Source organism: Hyposmocoma kahamanoa, unplaced genomic scaffold (genome assembly GCF_003589595.1).
Source record: "Hyposmocoma kahamanoa isolate Upper Pololo Valley unplaced genomic scaffold, ASM358959v1 296, whole genome shotgun sequence".
Lineage (NCBI taxonomy): Eukaryota > Metazoa > Arthropoda > Insecta > Lepidoptera > Cosmopterigidae > Hyposmocoma > Hyposmocoma kahamanoa.
The window spans coordinates 4,887,174-4,903,938 of NW_020653780.1; the positions used below are offsets into that span (position 1 = coordinate 4,887,174).

The 16,765-nt window shown below is 38.9% G+C and overlaps 1 protein-coding gene across 1 annotated transcript; it reads left to right on the plus strand.

The window, feature by feature from the left end:
- The first annotated feature begins 14,241 nt into the window (after positions 1–14,241).
- LOC113229245 (uncharacterized protein K02A2.6-like) lies at positions 14,242–15,781 on the plus strand. Its single transcript, XM_026462771.1, has 2 exons — positions 14,242–14,447; positions 15,121–15,781. The coding sequence occupies exons 1-2, from the start codon at positions 14,242–14,244 to the stop codon at positions 15,779–15,781; spliced, it is 867 nt and encodes a 288-aa protein (XP_026318556.1).
- Positions 15,782–16,765: the final 984 nt, after the last annotated feature.

Below are 16,765 nucleotides of genomic sequence, written 5' to 3' on the forward strand. Positions count from 1 at the left end.
GATGCGGAGCACTTTTCGATGGTTTTGATACTTTCTGTTTTGAGTCCGCCATCTTGAGAATTTTTTTACCTACAATCGTCTCGTACTATTCTGTACGATATTTGTTTGAGCGCCTCTCATCTATCTCCATCTCGTCTATCTCCAACTCACTCGCCGAGATGTGGGCCTCAAACCATAGTTGACGGTAGAAATTGTATGGCGGCCATGTTGGAAAATGGCGGAATCAACAATTTGACCGCATATTCTTATTACGAACTCTCGAACATGAAAGAGTATAAAATTTCAGTCGAATCGGAGTACCTTTTTGTCGGGCCGCCATCTTGAATCGGCCATTTTGAAAAAATGATTTCAACAGCCAGTTAGATCCTGTCGTCCTCTACAATATTAGTTTGAACACGATCTACCTATCTCCAGAAGTTTCAGAGATACCGGCCCCCGAAATTTGTGTGGCGGCCATTTTGTTTTTCGAATTTTGAATTTTTTTCACTCTCGGTAGAAACTGCCCAGGGTGTGGATAAACATTTGCTTGGAGACTTTGAGCCAAGACACATACTTTGGCCGGGCAGTTGGGGTCCTACCTGATGCGGAGCACTTTTAGATGATTACGGTATCTTCTGATAATCACCAAACCCGTCCGACCATAATTCTCCTACATCATTTTTACCCAGCCGCTGTCCTGTCCTTCTGGGAGAAAAATGACCTGAATGATGAAATTTCAGCTGGATCTGAGCACTTTTATTTTGGGCTCCCATTTTGAATTGGCCATCTTGAAAAAATTTTGTCACCGGCAGTTGACCCCTGTCTCCTTCTATGACATTTGGTCGAGGACCCCCCGCCTATCTTCTTCATCTTCAATACACTGGCGAAGTGGTATCTCGAAGAAGTCTTATTATGCTAGCTTTTTCCCGTACACGTGCAGAAAGGAGAGTTATATGGCGGTGAAAGTTAAGCTTTTCATTCAAAACAACGCCAAGATACTTAATAGCATCAGTTCTGACCAGAGTTTCGCACGAACAAACCACTCCATTACCACCGCGTTTATGAGCTTTAATAGAGGGTAATGAAAATAGATCTGTTGCCGAGGTCTTACGAAAACATGAATTCAGGCTTTTGTTTAAGTGTGGTTAGAGACTGAACAATTGAGCTTTTTATACTTTATATAAAAGTATTACTAAGACCATAAATACCTGGAGCCTTATCATTGGGTAAAACATTTATTAATGATTCAACTTTGCATATAGAATGAATTTTGGGTAAATTGCCCAAAGACATGGTCGCTGCTAGAAGTTTCTGGTCCTTGTTCATAGATGTCAAAATATTATCTGCCAATTTTTTACCAACTGTAGCGAAGTAATCATTACATTTATCGAGAGATTGTATCATGCTAGAATCGCACGGAATAGACAGGAGTTCTGTTGGTTCTTTATTTTTCGCAGACAATTGGCAAATTGACTTTATGGACTTCCAAAGTCTCTTCCTTTACTCTCTAATAATTGTTTAGTTTCATAATCGTGTTTGATTTTGCGCATGAGATCAACATAAAAATTACGGTAACGAGTATATATAAGATTGATTGCTGTATCTTTGGGGTTTGCTTTCGCCCGCATATGCGAGTTTGATCGACTAACGCTTGTTATAATTGTGTGCTTATTTATTATTTTTGTTAGGGTAGTGGTAAAAGGTTACCGCAGCTTCATTGATTTACATTTAACTGCCTCCGTGGCCGAACGGTTACCATGCCACGCAGAGGCCCCAGGTTCGATTCCCGGGCCGAGAGAAATATTTGTATGGCCTACATTTATTTCTCTCGTGAGTTTGGGTGTAATTTGTGGTTGTCTATGTGTATGTCCATGGCACCCGCCACACAGGGTTTCCCTAGTGCGGGGCTATGTTGAGTGTGTGCGTTATTATTATTATTATGTTATTGATACCCAGGTTATACAAAGTATCTGCCCAGTTGACCATGGAAAGCTCATCTACCATGGCATTAATGTCTCTTTTCAGTGTAACTCTATTAGATCGTGAGTACTTACTATAGTTAAGGTTCATACTCAGCATAACCAGATCAATATCTGTCAGATCCATCTTACACACCACGGTCACAACCGGAGAGGTGGTCTTAACAAAAAAGTGGTCAAGTACTGATCACCCTATGGTGTCAGCAGTTACGGCCGAAAGTAACCCGAATTCAGCATTCAGACAAAGGTACTCAGCACTTCTTCCATCCTCATTCTCTGAGGCGATATTAATATTTATGTCGCCTGTAAGTATTACTTGCTTTTTGTTGTTAAGGTGTTCGAAATTTGATTCTAGGGAAGGAAGAAATGAGTCTATGTTATTAAAGGACAGAGAACGATATACAGCAAGTATTGTTACTACGTTGAGAATGTCCACCAAAAGACTGTCAGCTTCCTCAAAATCTGGTTCACTAATAACAGCATTCCAACAATCTTTCACATAAACAACAACACCAATATTTTGATTAATGAGTTTCAGAGTTTTATAACGTGCAGCACCCGGACGAACCAATGTAGGTTTAAGGGTGTGATGTATATATATTTTTGTAATATTCTTAGTGTTTAAAATAAATAAATAAAATAAATAAATATGAAGTAAATCCAGGTATTTGTGGGATGACTATGTCTTCATTGAGTCTACACTCAGTTGGGCATTCCTGATAAAAATAGCACCGTTACTGCAGAAACATTGCGCGAACCCATTTTCTTTACATTTCATTCGTGCATTACGGAACAGCGTCCTATTTTCTTTTGTGAGCCGCTCGTTGGAAAAGATCCTTAGTGAGGGGCCCGGAATATCAATGTCCACACTGGTGACGTTTCGGCGTGACTTAGCAACGTTCAGGAGTTCGTCGCGCCTAGCTCGGCGTACCAGTCTCCCAACAACTGGCCGGGGCAGGCCCGTATTAGCTTCGAGTGTTTCCGAAGGAGAGCGACGCGGTTCTACTCTGATGGCCCAGTCAATGTCTTTGTCTTCTAGATCAACGCCCACATTACGAGCCGCCACGAATATAGTGTGGACAAGACTTTCTTTCGGCGTTTCTGGAATACCCAATATCTCCATTTCGTCACGTAATAGGTGTTGCGACTGTGCATTAATATCATTATGAAGCTAAGCTATCTTAGCTTTCAAGGTGACGTTCTCCTTTTCAAAACCTTCCAAGCGTGTAATACGGGCCTCCTGATTACCAAGCGTGATTCCCAAATCGTCCAGTCTCTCGTGACAACGAATAAACGAAAGTATAGTTTCTTCAAGACTAGCCCTTAATAGTGTAATATCTTGTAAAAATCGAATCTCCCTAGTTAATTCCTTAATATCAATAGTTTCAGGGTGTTGGGATTGCTTTTTACGGACGGTAATATTATGGGAATCAGTAGCTCCACGATCGGGCGTTTGACTGTTATCTTCACTCTTTTTAGCAAGAGGGCGCAACAATCTGGACAAACACACTTTACCATGTCCTCAGGAGCCAACCGGGATAAATCAATGCATAAGGAGCACAAACTCTTTCGACAGTTCTCGACAGAGCACAAGATGCCCGTAAATTCAGATGTATTTTTCAGACAGCCAGCACACCTTATTTCCAGTTAGTTGATTATATTTCAAATTTGGAGCAAGTCAGAGAAGCTAAAAGATTAATGTGAAAAGGCAAACCTCTAAGAGACAGGAGACAGGCAAGACACAACTGAAGATTATTAAGTGCTTAATCTTTGACGTGACGCGATACAGTGACGTAGACCTGTTACCGGTCAGCTGACGCATGCGAGAATGGCGCTTAAACGCTATATACAACCGCGAGAGTTGCTTGTAGGTACAGCATCGTCGACGTAGCACGACAAAACGAAAGGGTATTTAGATTTTTAACTCGACACAATATATCTCAATCTCTGCACTACTTCGCCGTAATTTCCTTATTTCATTCAGTAGCACTTATGACTTATTGATAAACTATCACTTATTTTAACGTAAATGACTAATTATCTAAATTAATTTCAATTTATTTTAGGAGACTTCGGCAAAAAGTAATGACTGTTCAATTGAGGCGTCAAAGGGTATGTATGACAATGGAGGAAAATTGAAAAAATACATACTTTATATTTAATTACCGATGAAATGCAATTCCGTTTGTTTTGTAATTAGATATTTTGCTGTTTTACCCACACCACCTAATGGAACAGCACCCCATTGTTAGAGGTATTATCTTTATTACAATAAATACAGAGTATTTCTGGAATATACGGAGACGTATATATAGATCAGTTGTTGGCGCTGTACTATTTCAGCTTTCTAATTAGTGATTTCCGCGCAAACGAAAGTTGATATAAGTGATATAAGGTCCATTTGCCTGATGACTTGTCAGGGATGGATTATTTCTCTCTTTCTGGTTATATACTCGATGTATTCAATAAACTTGAAAAATAATGGATATCAAGTTATTTTATGTAACAATAAGAAACTTTTTCGTTTTAGTATTTGTCTTAATATCTCTTTCGTAACAACCGAATTGGTTGTGGGGGAGGTGGTGTTGGCATCTACCTCCGTAGCCACATCACTGCTGAAGTTGTCTGCTGCTCTCAGTCACAGTACACTGGATTTTTGGTACAATTATTTCTTTCAGTTGTAGTTCACCACAAAAAATCCTGCTTGGTGTTTTCTAATAGCCCTAATGACAAAATAGATTAAAATTTTGGAAAGTACTCTTGAAAACTTAGTTCCCCTTTTTGATCATCTCATTCTTATGGGCGACTTAAACACGTGTCTCCTCAAAAATGACAGTCGATCCGTTAGGTTGTCAGCTTTGACGTCTGCGCTTGATCTCCACGTGCTTAATACAAAAACACCGACCCATTACTTCCCTAACAGTAGACCTTCCTTGATAAGATTTAATTATTGTTTCACACCCCAATCTGGCCATTTCGCATGGGCAGATGATTGCTCCTTTTTCACATCACGACCTAATTTATCTATCGTGCAGAGTGTTGACCTAAAGTTAAAGGAAAGGTCCTTCTCTTGCGCAATTGTAAATCGATATCCTTAATATTGAGTAGTTGAATATTTATGATTCTCATGCTCCGGTACGGCCGGTGCGTGTCAAACGTGTGCCGGCTCCTTGGCTTTCGCCTGAGATTAGAAGAGTTATGGCAAAGCGTGACAAAGCCAAATGCCGTCTAAAACGGGAACCATCTTCAGCAAACCTTGATGCCTATAAGAAGTTACGTAATCTCAGCAACAGAATGTGTAGGGATGCTAAACGTCGCTACTTTCATACAGTGAAGCATTCGGAATCGTTCCCAAGCTCAGGTCTGGAAATTTCTGCATTCCATAGGTGTGGGCAAGTCTTCCTTGGATGTTTGCCAAAACAACATAGATCTCAATGCCCTGAACTCCTACTTTTCTACTCCGCCCGTCATTTTTAACCTTATCACGAAATCTAATTCTATTACCTCTCCTCCTCTCCTTCTAATCTTGTCTCAACCGATTTTGTCCCCCTTTTACTTTTAGTGCACTCACAGAGGATCTTGTAAAGATGAGCGTCCGCTCGATCTCCACTAAGGCCATAGGCAGCGACAATTTGAGCCTCGACATGATTCTTACCGTACTGGAGGACATTGCGCCGGTTATCACTTATATTATAAATTTTTCTCTGTCGCGTAATGTCTTTCTAACATAATGGAAAAAGGCTTTTGTCATACCTCTCCCTAAAATTCCGAATCCTACTTCTTTCTCACAATACCATCCTATTTCCATTCTCCCTATTCTTTCTAAAGCCCTAGAATCAATCGTCCATAAACAACTTTATTCTTATCTCTCCTCCCATAACCTTATATGTCTGTTTCAGTCTGGCTTTCGTCCATCTCATAGCACTGTTGGAGCATTACTGAACATTACGAAAGACATACGAGGCGCACTGTCATTGTCCTCTTGGATTTCAGCAACGCATTTAACTCTGTTGACTTTGACATTCTCTTTAGTGCCCTTCAGGCGGTTAATATCCCCTCTACTGTTTTGAGTTGGTTCTCTTCTTATCGTTTCGGACGCCAGCGGTGCGTGAAAATCAATTATGGCTCGTCATCTTGGTCTAACATAACTGCTGGTGTGCCCCAAGGCGGCGTACACTCTCCCTTACTGTTTTCCATTTTCATTAATATTTCCGGTGTCATTTCTTCTCGTTTCCATCTACATACTGACGATCTTCAACTCTATCGTAACTTTGAGGTGGGAGAGGTATCTGAAGCAATTGTGGCCATCAATTTTGATTTGTCTGTGTCTGCCATACAGTTATGGGCTAAGTCATTTGGCCTTTTAGTTAATCCCGCTAAGTATCAAGCCATGATTGTAGACAGTAGCTGATTAAGGTGCAAGTTGGATTGGTCATCGGTACCTGCGTTGGTATATGATGGAACTCCCATTGCATATACTGAGAAAGCGAAAAATCTGGGTCTAGTAATGGACTGCACATTGTCTTGGACTTCTCAAGTCAACGAGGTTAGCAGACGAATGCACTTCTTCACTAAAATGTTAGCTCGTCCTTACTGTAAACTAATTTCTTTTTAACTCCTTTTCTTCTCGTGGAACGCAGTTGTGGAACCGACTTCCTTCCCATTCCAGTCGGGCTAGACTGGTCTATCGCTTCTTTCAAGAAAAGGTTGAAAGCGCACTTTCTTTCTGCACTACCTTAGTAATCATCTTATTGTATATTTTTTACATGCTTATATATGTATATGTGTACCTATATGTATACATTACACTATTTACATATTAATGCTACTTATTATTATTAATTATAACACTTATGCAAGTAATGGCAATTTTTTTTATTTATGTACTTTATTATATTTCTTCCGCACTCTCTCTTGCATGCTATTGCCCAACTTAATAAAACCTTAGCTCTCACTGCCCGTGTTGGCTGGAAGATATCTCTTTTAGAGATAAGTCCACCTTTGCTCGCTTTCTGTTAATCTAATTTTTTTTAATAAAAAATAAGTGCGCATTTGACCTCCATCTCACCTGATGGAAAGTGACGATGAGATCGAGGATGTAGCATGCACGCCTAAATAATGCCTATTCACTCTCGCCTTGAAAAGGTCCAAATTATAGCGTTCGGGGAACAAGTCTGCAGGCAGGGAATTCCACTCCCTAGCCGCTCGCCATACAAATGTGGAAGCGAAACGCTTCGTGCGAATCCAGGGAATATCCACAACATAGGGCTGGAAGCCCAGCCTGCGCCCCCTCGCCCGATGATGGAAAGGGGAAGGCGGAATTAAATCGTGTAATTCCATCGCACACTCTCCGTGATATATCCTGTAGAATACCGATAAGCTGGCAACTCTACGGCGGTGTTCAAGGCCTTGCAGCTTCGCCTCTACTAGTTCCGAGTCACCTATAAGCCTCTTAGCACGCTTGTCGATAGAATCCAAGGTGGCCAGTTGGTATTTAGCAGAGCCATCCCATAAGTGGCAGCAGTACTCCATACACGACCGGACTTGTGCTTGGTACAGCTAAAGCAACTGTCCCGGTGTCGCCTCACCCTGGAAAGGATGACAAGCTTCTTGGCTTCATTTTTGGCCATGGATTCAATGTAACTGCCGAAGTTCAAATTGGACGAAAGGTCCATTCCAAGTAGGTGAAGACGGTCGGCTATTGGTATGGATTTATCACGAAAAGTCCGAGTCAGGTGAAAGGAACTCCGTTTAGTGGAGAAGAGACATGCCTGCGTTTTTGGCATCGCCCCAATCGGAGACTGCCTTAAGTGTCAAATTCAAACGACTAACCATGGACTCTCGACAAGACTGGATTTCTTCTCCACTGACCCTTGCATTAGTCAAGTACCTGTCCACAACATTTATTATATATATATATATATAATTAAGTAAAAATGCAACCTAATATATATACTTTATTTATTATATATATAATAAATAATATATTATATATTAGGTTGCATTTTTACTTAATTATAATGAACGAGCTCTGCACTAGTGCAATAAATTTTAATTGCGCTTTTTATAACGTGCAACCCTAAATGTACCAAGTGTATAAATTTATATAACTCAGAAAACTAGTTCATTCAGATTAATCTAGTATTGTAAATAAATAAGGTCTTTAAAAGAATCCTAGTTGGTTGAATAGATATTTTGAACCTGAATAGATACGTATCCGTAAAGAACTTGAATAAGACGTCACTTTACTAGGCGATAAATAGCTTCACTCTAGTACTGTCATGATAATTTGACTGACTCCATTACTTTGTAAATCGAATCCATTATCGGTCCTTTTTCTATCAGTAGCTTCAGTAACAAAATTTTCGTGATCGACGACATTTGGGACAAATTTGATTTATTAAGGCTAACATAATTTATTATTAGGATTCAGCGGCGGTAGGAGATGAATTTAACGACTTAGTAGTCAAAATTGGAATGTCAGTAAAAAAAAAATTCAAATATTTTAGCAACTTCTGCGTCTGTGTTTGCAATTTTGTCATTAAATCTTATTTTTTTTTTTTTTTTTTAGTTGGGACAAATTTGATTTATTAAGATTAATATAATTTATTGTGCAATACTTTTTTTAGCCTGACTCATAGCAAATCATCGATAACTTATTACCTCGCGCACAGTAAAATGATAAACACCCATTCAAACATCGTACTCACCGAAGAAAAAGAACATTGATGAAGGGCCTTAAGTTTCGATTACTATCAGAACCGCTGTCGCCAAAACTTACAACAACATAATATGTGCTTCCGCCCTTATCTACCGACCCGAGAGATAGAGGGTCTGAGGCTGCGATTCCACCAGAGATGTGCGAGATAGCTAGGCAGTGCGAGAATGTGTAGCGGTGCTGTGAAACGGTGTGATGGTTTCCACCAAAGCTGTGTGAAGTAGCTAGGCGGCAGTAGCAAGGCGTTAAAATTGTCGTTAGCAAAGCCGGAGTAAAACCAAAAGACCTACCCTAACTAAAACTTCTTTTCCCGTTAAAAAGGCGTTTTGGCAACATCGAAACACTACTTTTTAGCACACTTAATAAGTATATATAATGCATTTCATTTCACTGATTAATTATTATTACTCTTAAATTGTGTGCCAAATGTAGTAAATTACTTAAAAACAAACTTTCAAATGGCAACGGTGAAGCAAATTTTGTTGTTTTAATTTTTAATTGCAAATTACTACATATAATAACAAGACGCACGTGTATGTACACGAACGTCTACGTTCTTTACGTAAGCTTGAATTAAGTTTTTCGTCACAGCAAACTCATTGAAAGCGTTAGCGTAAAATCGTAGTCACAACAACAGTATTCGGGAGTGTATTTTTCGGCCCTAAACGCAGAACGACTCGTTTTCAATCGCCACGACACAGCGTAAAATATTTCGAAGCGCATTACAAGGGCTTTAGCAAGTGTAAGTTCGAAATTTCGCTTTTGAAAGAGTTAACTAATTCACCTACAAAACATAGAAAAAAATCATTTAAGGTTTAATTTCTTACAATACAATACAATAGAAAAACAAGCTACCGACACTAATAATAATAGGACTAGTCAAAGATAACTTAAAAATGAACCAAAAGTAATTAGTTGTAATATACTTAACGAGCCCTGTACCTCACCTACGGTGGGGTCGGGCTTGGCCTGCGACGCGTGGTCGGTTTCAGTTTACGGGGTGTGCTCATGCTCTTCAGTGGCACTGCAGTTCGTACTATGGGCGCTTGATGAGGAAGTCGACTCCCGTTTTATGCCAATTTAAGAATCGAACATTTCCAAGTTGGTTTTGGTCTGAGTATTCTGGGTTATCGTTGATTTGGTATTCATAGTACCTACATTGTGGTGACTTCAATGTTAACTTATTAGAAGATTCCAGTGCTAGCAGTAGGCTCATATCATTTTTCCAATGTTATAATCTTGTGAAACTTTTCTTGGTGCCTTTTAGAATAACTTCTACTACTGCCACTTGTTTAGTGAACATTTACACTAACGCCGTACCTAGTAATAAATCTATTATAAATAAATTAACTTCTGATCACTGCGGTCACTTGGCCACTTTTAATATAACTGTTGACAAAAAAGGATATCACATGTGTTCCGATAAATAATGGTCGACTTAAAGCCTATAGAAATATAGTAATGCTTAAACTGACTGACATTCCGTACGTTAACGATCCCAATAAATTGTATAATTCAGTTTTCAACATAGTGAAAAGTGAACGTGATAATGTTTTTAGGTCCAAAATCATAACTATTAATAATTCATTGAAATTTAGTGAATGGGCGACTGTGGGAATTCACAAAAGTAGAAAAAGGCTATATGATCTTTACGATGAAAGGACTTATAACACTAGTAAAAGTTTTAATGATTTTGTTAGGAAATATTCGAAAATGTTTAAACATGTTTGTGTTGCAGCCAAAGCAATGTTTATAAATAATAAAATAAAAAGCAGCGCGAATGTAGTGAAAACGACTTGGAATATTATAACCAGCGAAACAGGAAGGGTCAAACCTCGTAACTTAGATTTTCAACTAAGATTTAATGACAAAATTGCAAACACAGACGCAGAAGTTGCTAAAACATTTGAATTTTTTTTTACTGATATTCCAATTTTGACTACTAAGTCGTTAAATTCATCTCCCACCGCCGGTGAATCCTAACTAAAAAAAATAATGCAGTTAGTATCACTAATTTAAGGTTCCGTCATGTATTTCCAAACGATATTGTTAAAGCCTTTAAGTCTATAAGCATAAATAATACTGCTGATCTTGATGGTCTTTCAGTCAGAGTAATTAGTTCAATAGATTATTGTATTGCGCCTTACTTAGCCTGTGTCTTTAATAAATGTGTTGATGATGGTGTCTTTCCTGACCTCATGAAGCAAAGTAAAGTTATTCCACTTTTCAAATCTGGTAGTATTTCTGACCCCACCAATTTCAGACCTATATCAATACTACCAATTCTCAGTAAAAACTTTGAAAAAATTTTTCTAAATCAGATGTGTGCACATTTCTATAAATAACTTAATGTCTCCTAAACAATTTGGTTTCACTCGGGGTCGCTCTACAACCGACGCTGGTGTCGAGTTGATTAATCATATATTTGATGCATGGAAAGTCTCACATGATGCTATTGGTGTATTATGTGACCTTTCCAAGGCTTTTGATTGTGTGCACCATGATACACCGGTCAGGAAACTTCGCCATTGTGGTGTGGCGGGACGTGATCTCGACCTTCTTAAATCGTATTTGCGTGGCAGGGTACAGAGGGTCGATGTTAACGGTACGAGATCATCAGGGTCTGCAATTGGTATGGGTGTCCCTCAAGGTTCAATTCTAGGCCCATTTTTGTTTTTCGTTTTGTATTAATGACTTACCTAGCCTTATGGAGGGTATAAACATGAGATAGTATTGTTTGCTGATGATACTTCCTTATTATTTAAAGTTAAAAGGCACCAATGTTCCTACGACGATGTGAATAATGCTATATCTAAAGTAGTTGATTGGTTTGCTGCTAATAACCTACTTCTTAATGAGAAAAAAACAAATTGTGTGAAATTTACATTACCCAATGTTAGAGACGGTTACAAACATTGTAGTTAGAAACGAAAAATTGAATCTTGTGGATACAGTTGTATTCCTAGGTATAACGTTAGATGCTAAATTGCAATGGGGTCCCCATATAAGTAAGTTATCAAAACGGCTCGGCTCTGCAGTGTACGCGATTAAAAAAGTAAGGAAACTTTCAGACGTCGAAACCGCTAGATTGGTTTACTTCAGCTACTTGGTTACCGCTAGATTGGTTTACACAGTCTAATGACATACGGCATTTTGCTTTGGGGCAATGCCGCCGGTATCAATAGAATCTTTGTCCTGCAGAAACGTGCAGTTAGGGCAATTTACAATCTGGGCCCCAAAGTATCTTTGAGAGATAAGTTTAAGGAGATTAACATTCTTACACTAGCCTCACAGTACATTTATGAAAATGTAATTTATGGTAAAAGGAATAGTAATTTCTTTATGAAAAATACACACATAACACGTGACAGACATAACATTAATACGAGGAATAGAAATAAACTAGCTTTTCTTGATAGTCGTCTTCACAAAGTCAAAAAATCATTTAATGGGCAATGTATACGCTTCTATAACAAGATTCCGGTTGATATACAAAATTTGCCTTTCACGAGATTTAAAACTATAGTGAAACAAAAACTTTATACTAAAGTTTAATATACAACTTCAGCGTACTTGGATAAAAAATATTGTAAATGTTATTTACAAAGAGCAACCCCTAGAGTTTCTTGCTCATTCTTCTCAGGGGAATGTACATTACGAATGAGCGGTAGAGTTTAACCATTGTGACGATTTCAAGTGTAATAATGCTTACCTATGAAATAAAGACTATTTTAAATTTGAATTTAAATTTGAATACATAGTACAGGAAATTCGGCTGTAGTTTAGCATTTTTTCCCCCTAAATATTTCTTTGGCATAGCTTTCAAGAAAATGAAATCTAACATAGAGACGGTTGGGATACAACAACGCTGTAATAAGTATCTCACTTCCACTACATCGGGAAGCATGCTTTACATTTTTACAATTGTGAGACCTTGTACTCGTAATCTGTTACGTCTCCGTATATTATCTCCATTTGATGGCGTGCGGACGCTTCGGGCTTCGCCCTCCGCGGATCTCGGCCTCCGGCCTCGGCACTTATGGCTTTGTTTAAAAAAAATTGAAATAGCTCTTTAATGGCTGCCATATTTAAAAATTGCAAAAATATATTTTGACCACTAATTATTATCAAACAATCTTAGAAATCTTTTCGTGCCAATTTTCAGTCCGAGCAAAGCAAGTTTTTTCAATAGCCATTTACATAAAAAATTACGGCTATATCGAAAAACGGCAGAAACAAAATTTTTACCCCAAATTGTGATTGAAGCCATGCCATTTTCAGTCGAATTAGAAGAAATTTTTAATTCCGCCAAAAAAAGTTTGTATGGCAGCCATATTGAAAAGTGGCGAAAAATAAATTTTGATCACTAATTATTATTAAACACTCATAGAGACCGCGACATGTCCACTTTCAATCGAATTAGAGTAAAATTTTATCTGGCGCTAAAAAAGTTTGTATGGCAGCCATGTTGAAAAAAGGTAAAAAATAAATTTCGACCGCAAATTATTATCAAACACAGAGATCCTAATATATCGATTTTGTTGAATTGTGAAAGAGTTGAATTAGAGCTAATTTTTATTAGTTGTTGAATGGCGGCCATATTAAAAAATAGCGTAAAACCATTTTTGATCACAAATTATTATCAAGCACTCCTAGAAACCCACACATGCTAATTTTCAAAGGGATCAGAGCATTTTTTTTTATACCGCCAACGAACGCTTCTATGGCGGCCATATTTGAAAATGGCGAAAAACCATTTTGACCACAAATTATTATTACTTCTAGAGGCCTCCGCATGCCAATTTTCAGCCGAATCAGATCTGTTATGATATTATATTATGCATGTGAGGGTAAATCTGAAATAAACCAGTCTTGGCTAACATGGCGTTTCATTACAACATGGTGGCAGCGGTGGGATTAAATAAAATAAAATAAACTGTTACAAAGTGCACAATTCGACGTGAAAAATATTGAAAAATAAAGTTAATTAAATATAGAATTTAAATTTATAACAGTATCATGGAACACGTTCGTCCCCCGACGTAATTGTGTTTAGTAGGCGGACCGGTCGCGCGGGCGGAAACGTGGCGCAAATGGTATAGGCAGTTCAGTGTGTTTTTAAAAGCTTCGGGTGTGCATAAAGAGCAATCCGATGTGAAAGCTCCTTGTGAATCTTATAGGTCCTGATGGGTATGACATATTTTCGACATTAAAATATGAGAAAGACGAAAAGAGTGAAGATCTCGACACGCTAGTGAAAAAATTTAATGAGCATTTCCGAACGAAACAAAACACAACAATGTCACGATTTAAGTTTTTCCTTAGAGGATGGAAAAAAATAAATAAGAGTTTTTCACACGACAGCAAGAAAATGGCGAATCTATTGACGAATACGTTACGGCATTGAAGTTATTGAGTGGGACGTGCAAATTCGAGCATCTCGAGGAAGGCCTCATCCGTGACAGAATTGTGTGTGGTGTCGTCAACAGTAAAGTCCGCGATCGCTTGCTAAGGGCTGATGAACTGACATTAGCATTAGCGGTAAAAATATGTCAAACGAGCGAGATGACCAGTGAAGAGAAACGCCAAATAGAAAAGACCAAGGGCAGCGGCAACGTCGAAGAGGCGGCGACTGCGCTGGTGGATGCGGTGAGCGGCAGCGCACGCGGTACCCGTGCGCGCCAGCCAGCTGTGGGAGTATGCGCGCGACGGCCACAGCGCGCGCGACCTGCGGGCGCACTTGGTGCGGCTGGCATGTGGGCCGGCTCAGGGTCAGTGTAATTCGTGCGCGAGTACATATTGTGATGGTGGTATGCGATGTCCTGCTAAGAGGGTAAGATGCTATCGATGTAATGAGATAGGGCATTTTAAAAGTATGTGTCGACGGAAGTTCGTGCAAAACAAAGTGTACCAAATACAAGAAAGTGAGGACTACGAATGTCGTAATGGGATTGACGATGGTGAGTTATATTACATTTCTACAATTGATGGTAATTCTGAAAATATGGACACTAAAAAATGGTATGAATTATATATATCTTTAAAACTAAATGGAAATATTGAAAAATTTAAGCTTGATACTGGTTCTGATCTTAATGTATTGTCATTAAAAAACTATCAAAAATTAGGGTTAAACACAAATAATTTGCAACCAGAGAATATAAAAGCACAATCATTCTGTGGTAATTATATACCAATAATTGGATCTTGTTATATTAGCTGGATATTAAAGCATAAACAATATAAATTGTATTTTATAGTATCGGAACACGATTGTCAAAGTGTGTTAGGAAAAAATGCTTGTGAACAGTTGGGGTTCATTTATCGTGTCTATGCACTTAAAATAGAAGAATACAATGATTTGTTTCAGGGCCTAGGTAAGTTGCCAGGTAAATATAATATAACATTGAAAGATGATGTACAGCTATCGGTCTGTCCTGTCAGAAAAATTCCTATTGGTGTGCGTGACAACTTATTAGTGGAATTAAGTCGTATGGAGAAAATGAGTGTGATCCGAAAGGTGTCTCATCCGACTTCATGGGTCAACGCCATAGTAGTGGCAGCGAAGAAAGACGGCAGCCTGCGCATATGTTTAGATCCGCGTCCACTCAATCGCGCTATACGCCGTGCACACTATCCGCTACCAACAATAACAGACATTGCTATAAAGTTAGAAGGAGCCAAATATTTCAGTAAGCTGGATGCTAGGTCTGGATTTTGGATGGTACAAATAACGGAACAAAGTGCGGACCTGTGTACATTTGGAACTCCATTTGGGCGGTATCAGTTCCTACGCCTACCTTATGGAATCAATTGTGTATCCGAGGTGTTTCACGCAAAGATTAGACAATTACTTGAGGACTTAGAAGGTGTTGACTCGTTCGTAGATGATGTTATTGTGTGGGGAGCCACTATAGAGGAACATGATGAACGTTTAAAGCGACTTCTTGAAATGGCAAGGAAAGTGGGTATTAAGTTCAATAAAGAAAAACGTGAATTTCGTACAAGGAAGGTCACTTATTTGGGACATACGTTCAGTGCCGACGGAATGCGTGTGGACAGCAAAAAATTATGCCATTATGGAAATGCCAACACCTCAGAATAAACCATCACTTGAACGTTTTCTAGGCATGGTTAATTACTTGTCCAAATTTATTCCACAATATTCTGAAGTAGCGTCACCGTTACGAAGTTTGCTGAAAAAGAACATAGAATGGCTATGGGAGCCAGTACACGACAATGCAGTGCAACAGCTGAAGCAACTAGTGTGCAGTGCGCCGGTGTTAACTTTGTATTCGCCGACGGTGCCAGTGCTATTGTCAGTGGATGCAAGTGCGACCGCTCTAGGCGCAGTGTTGTTGCAGGCTGGGAGACCGGTTGAATTTGCTTCTACAACACTGACCGACGCGCAGACGCGAAAATTGAAAAAGAACTGTTAGCAATTGTGTTTGCTCTTGAAAGATTTCACCAATATGTTTTTGGGAAAAAAGATGTGACTAGTGAGACAGATCACAAACCATTAGAAGCACTATTTAATAAAAGTTTAGATTCAGTACCAGCGCGATTACAGTGGATGATGCTTCGTACACAGGGCTATGATTTTAAAGTAGTTTATAAACCAGGAAAGTACATGCATGTTGCTGATGCGCTGTCACGAGCACCGCTACCAGAACTCTTGCAACAAAAGGTATCGGAGGAGTTGTAAGAAATGTAAGATTCAGTGATAGTAAACAACGAATGATCAAGGAGGAGACCATAAATGACATAGAGTGCCAGCTGATAATATATTACATACAATGTGGGTGGCCAGATAATAAATACCAAATAGATGAGCATGAAGAGATGTATGGCCGTACAGAGAATCATTAGAATACATCGACGGGATAATATTCAAAGACAATGTTGTATTTATACCACGTCAATTAAGATCGGAGATGGTTAAACGTGTTCATGATGGACACATGAGAATAGACCGCTGTAAAAGACACGCTAGAGAAGTAATATTCTGGCCGAGAATGTCGTGTGACATAGAGCAAGCTGTGCGTAGTTGTACAACGTGCCGTGAACGAGCACCTCGTCCACAGCGAGA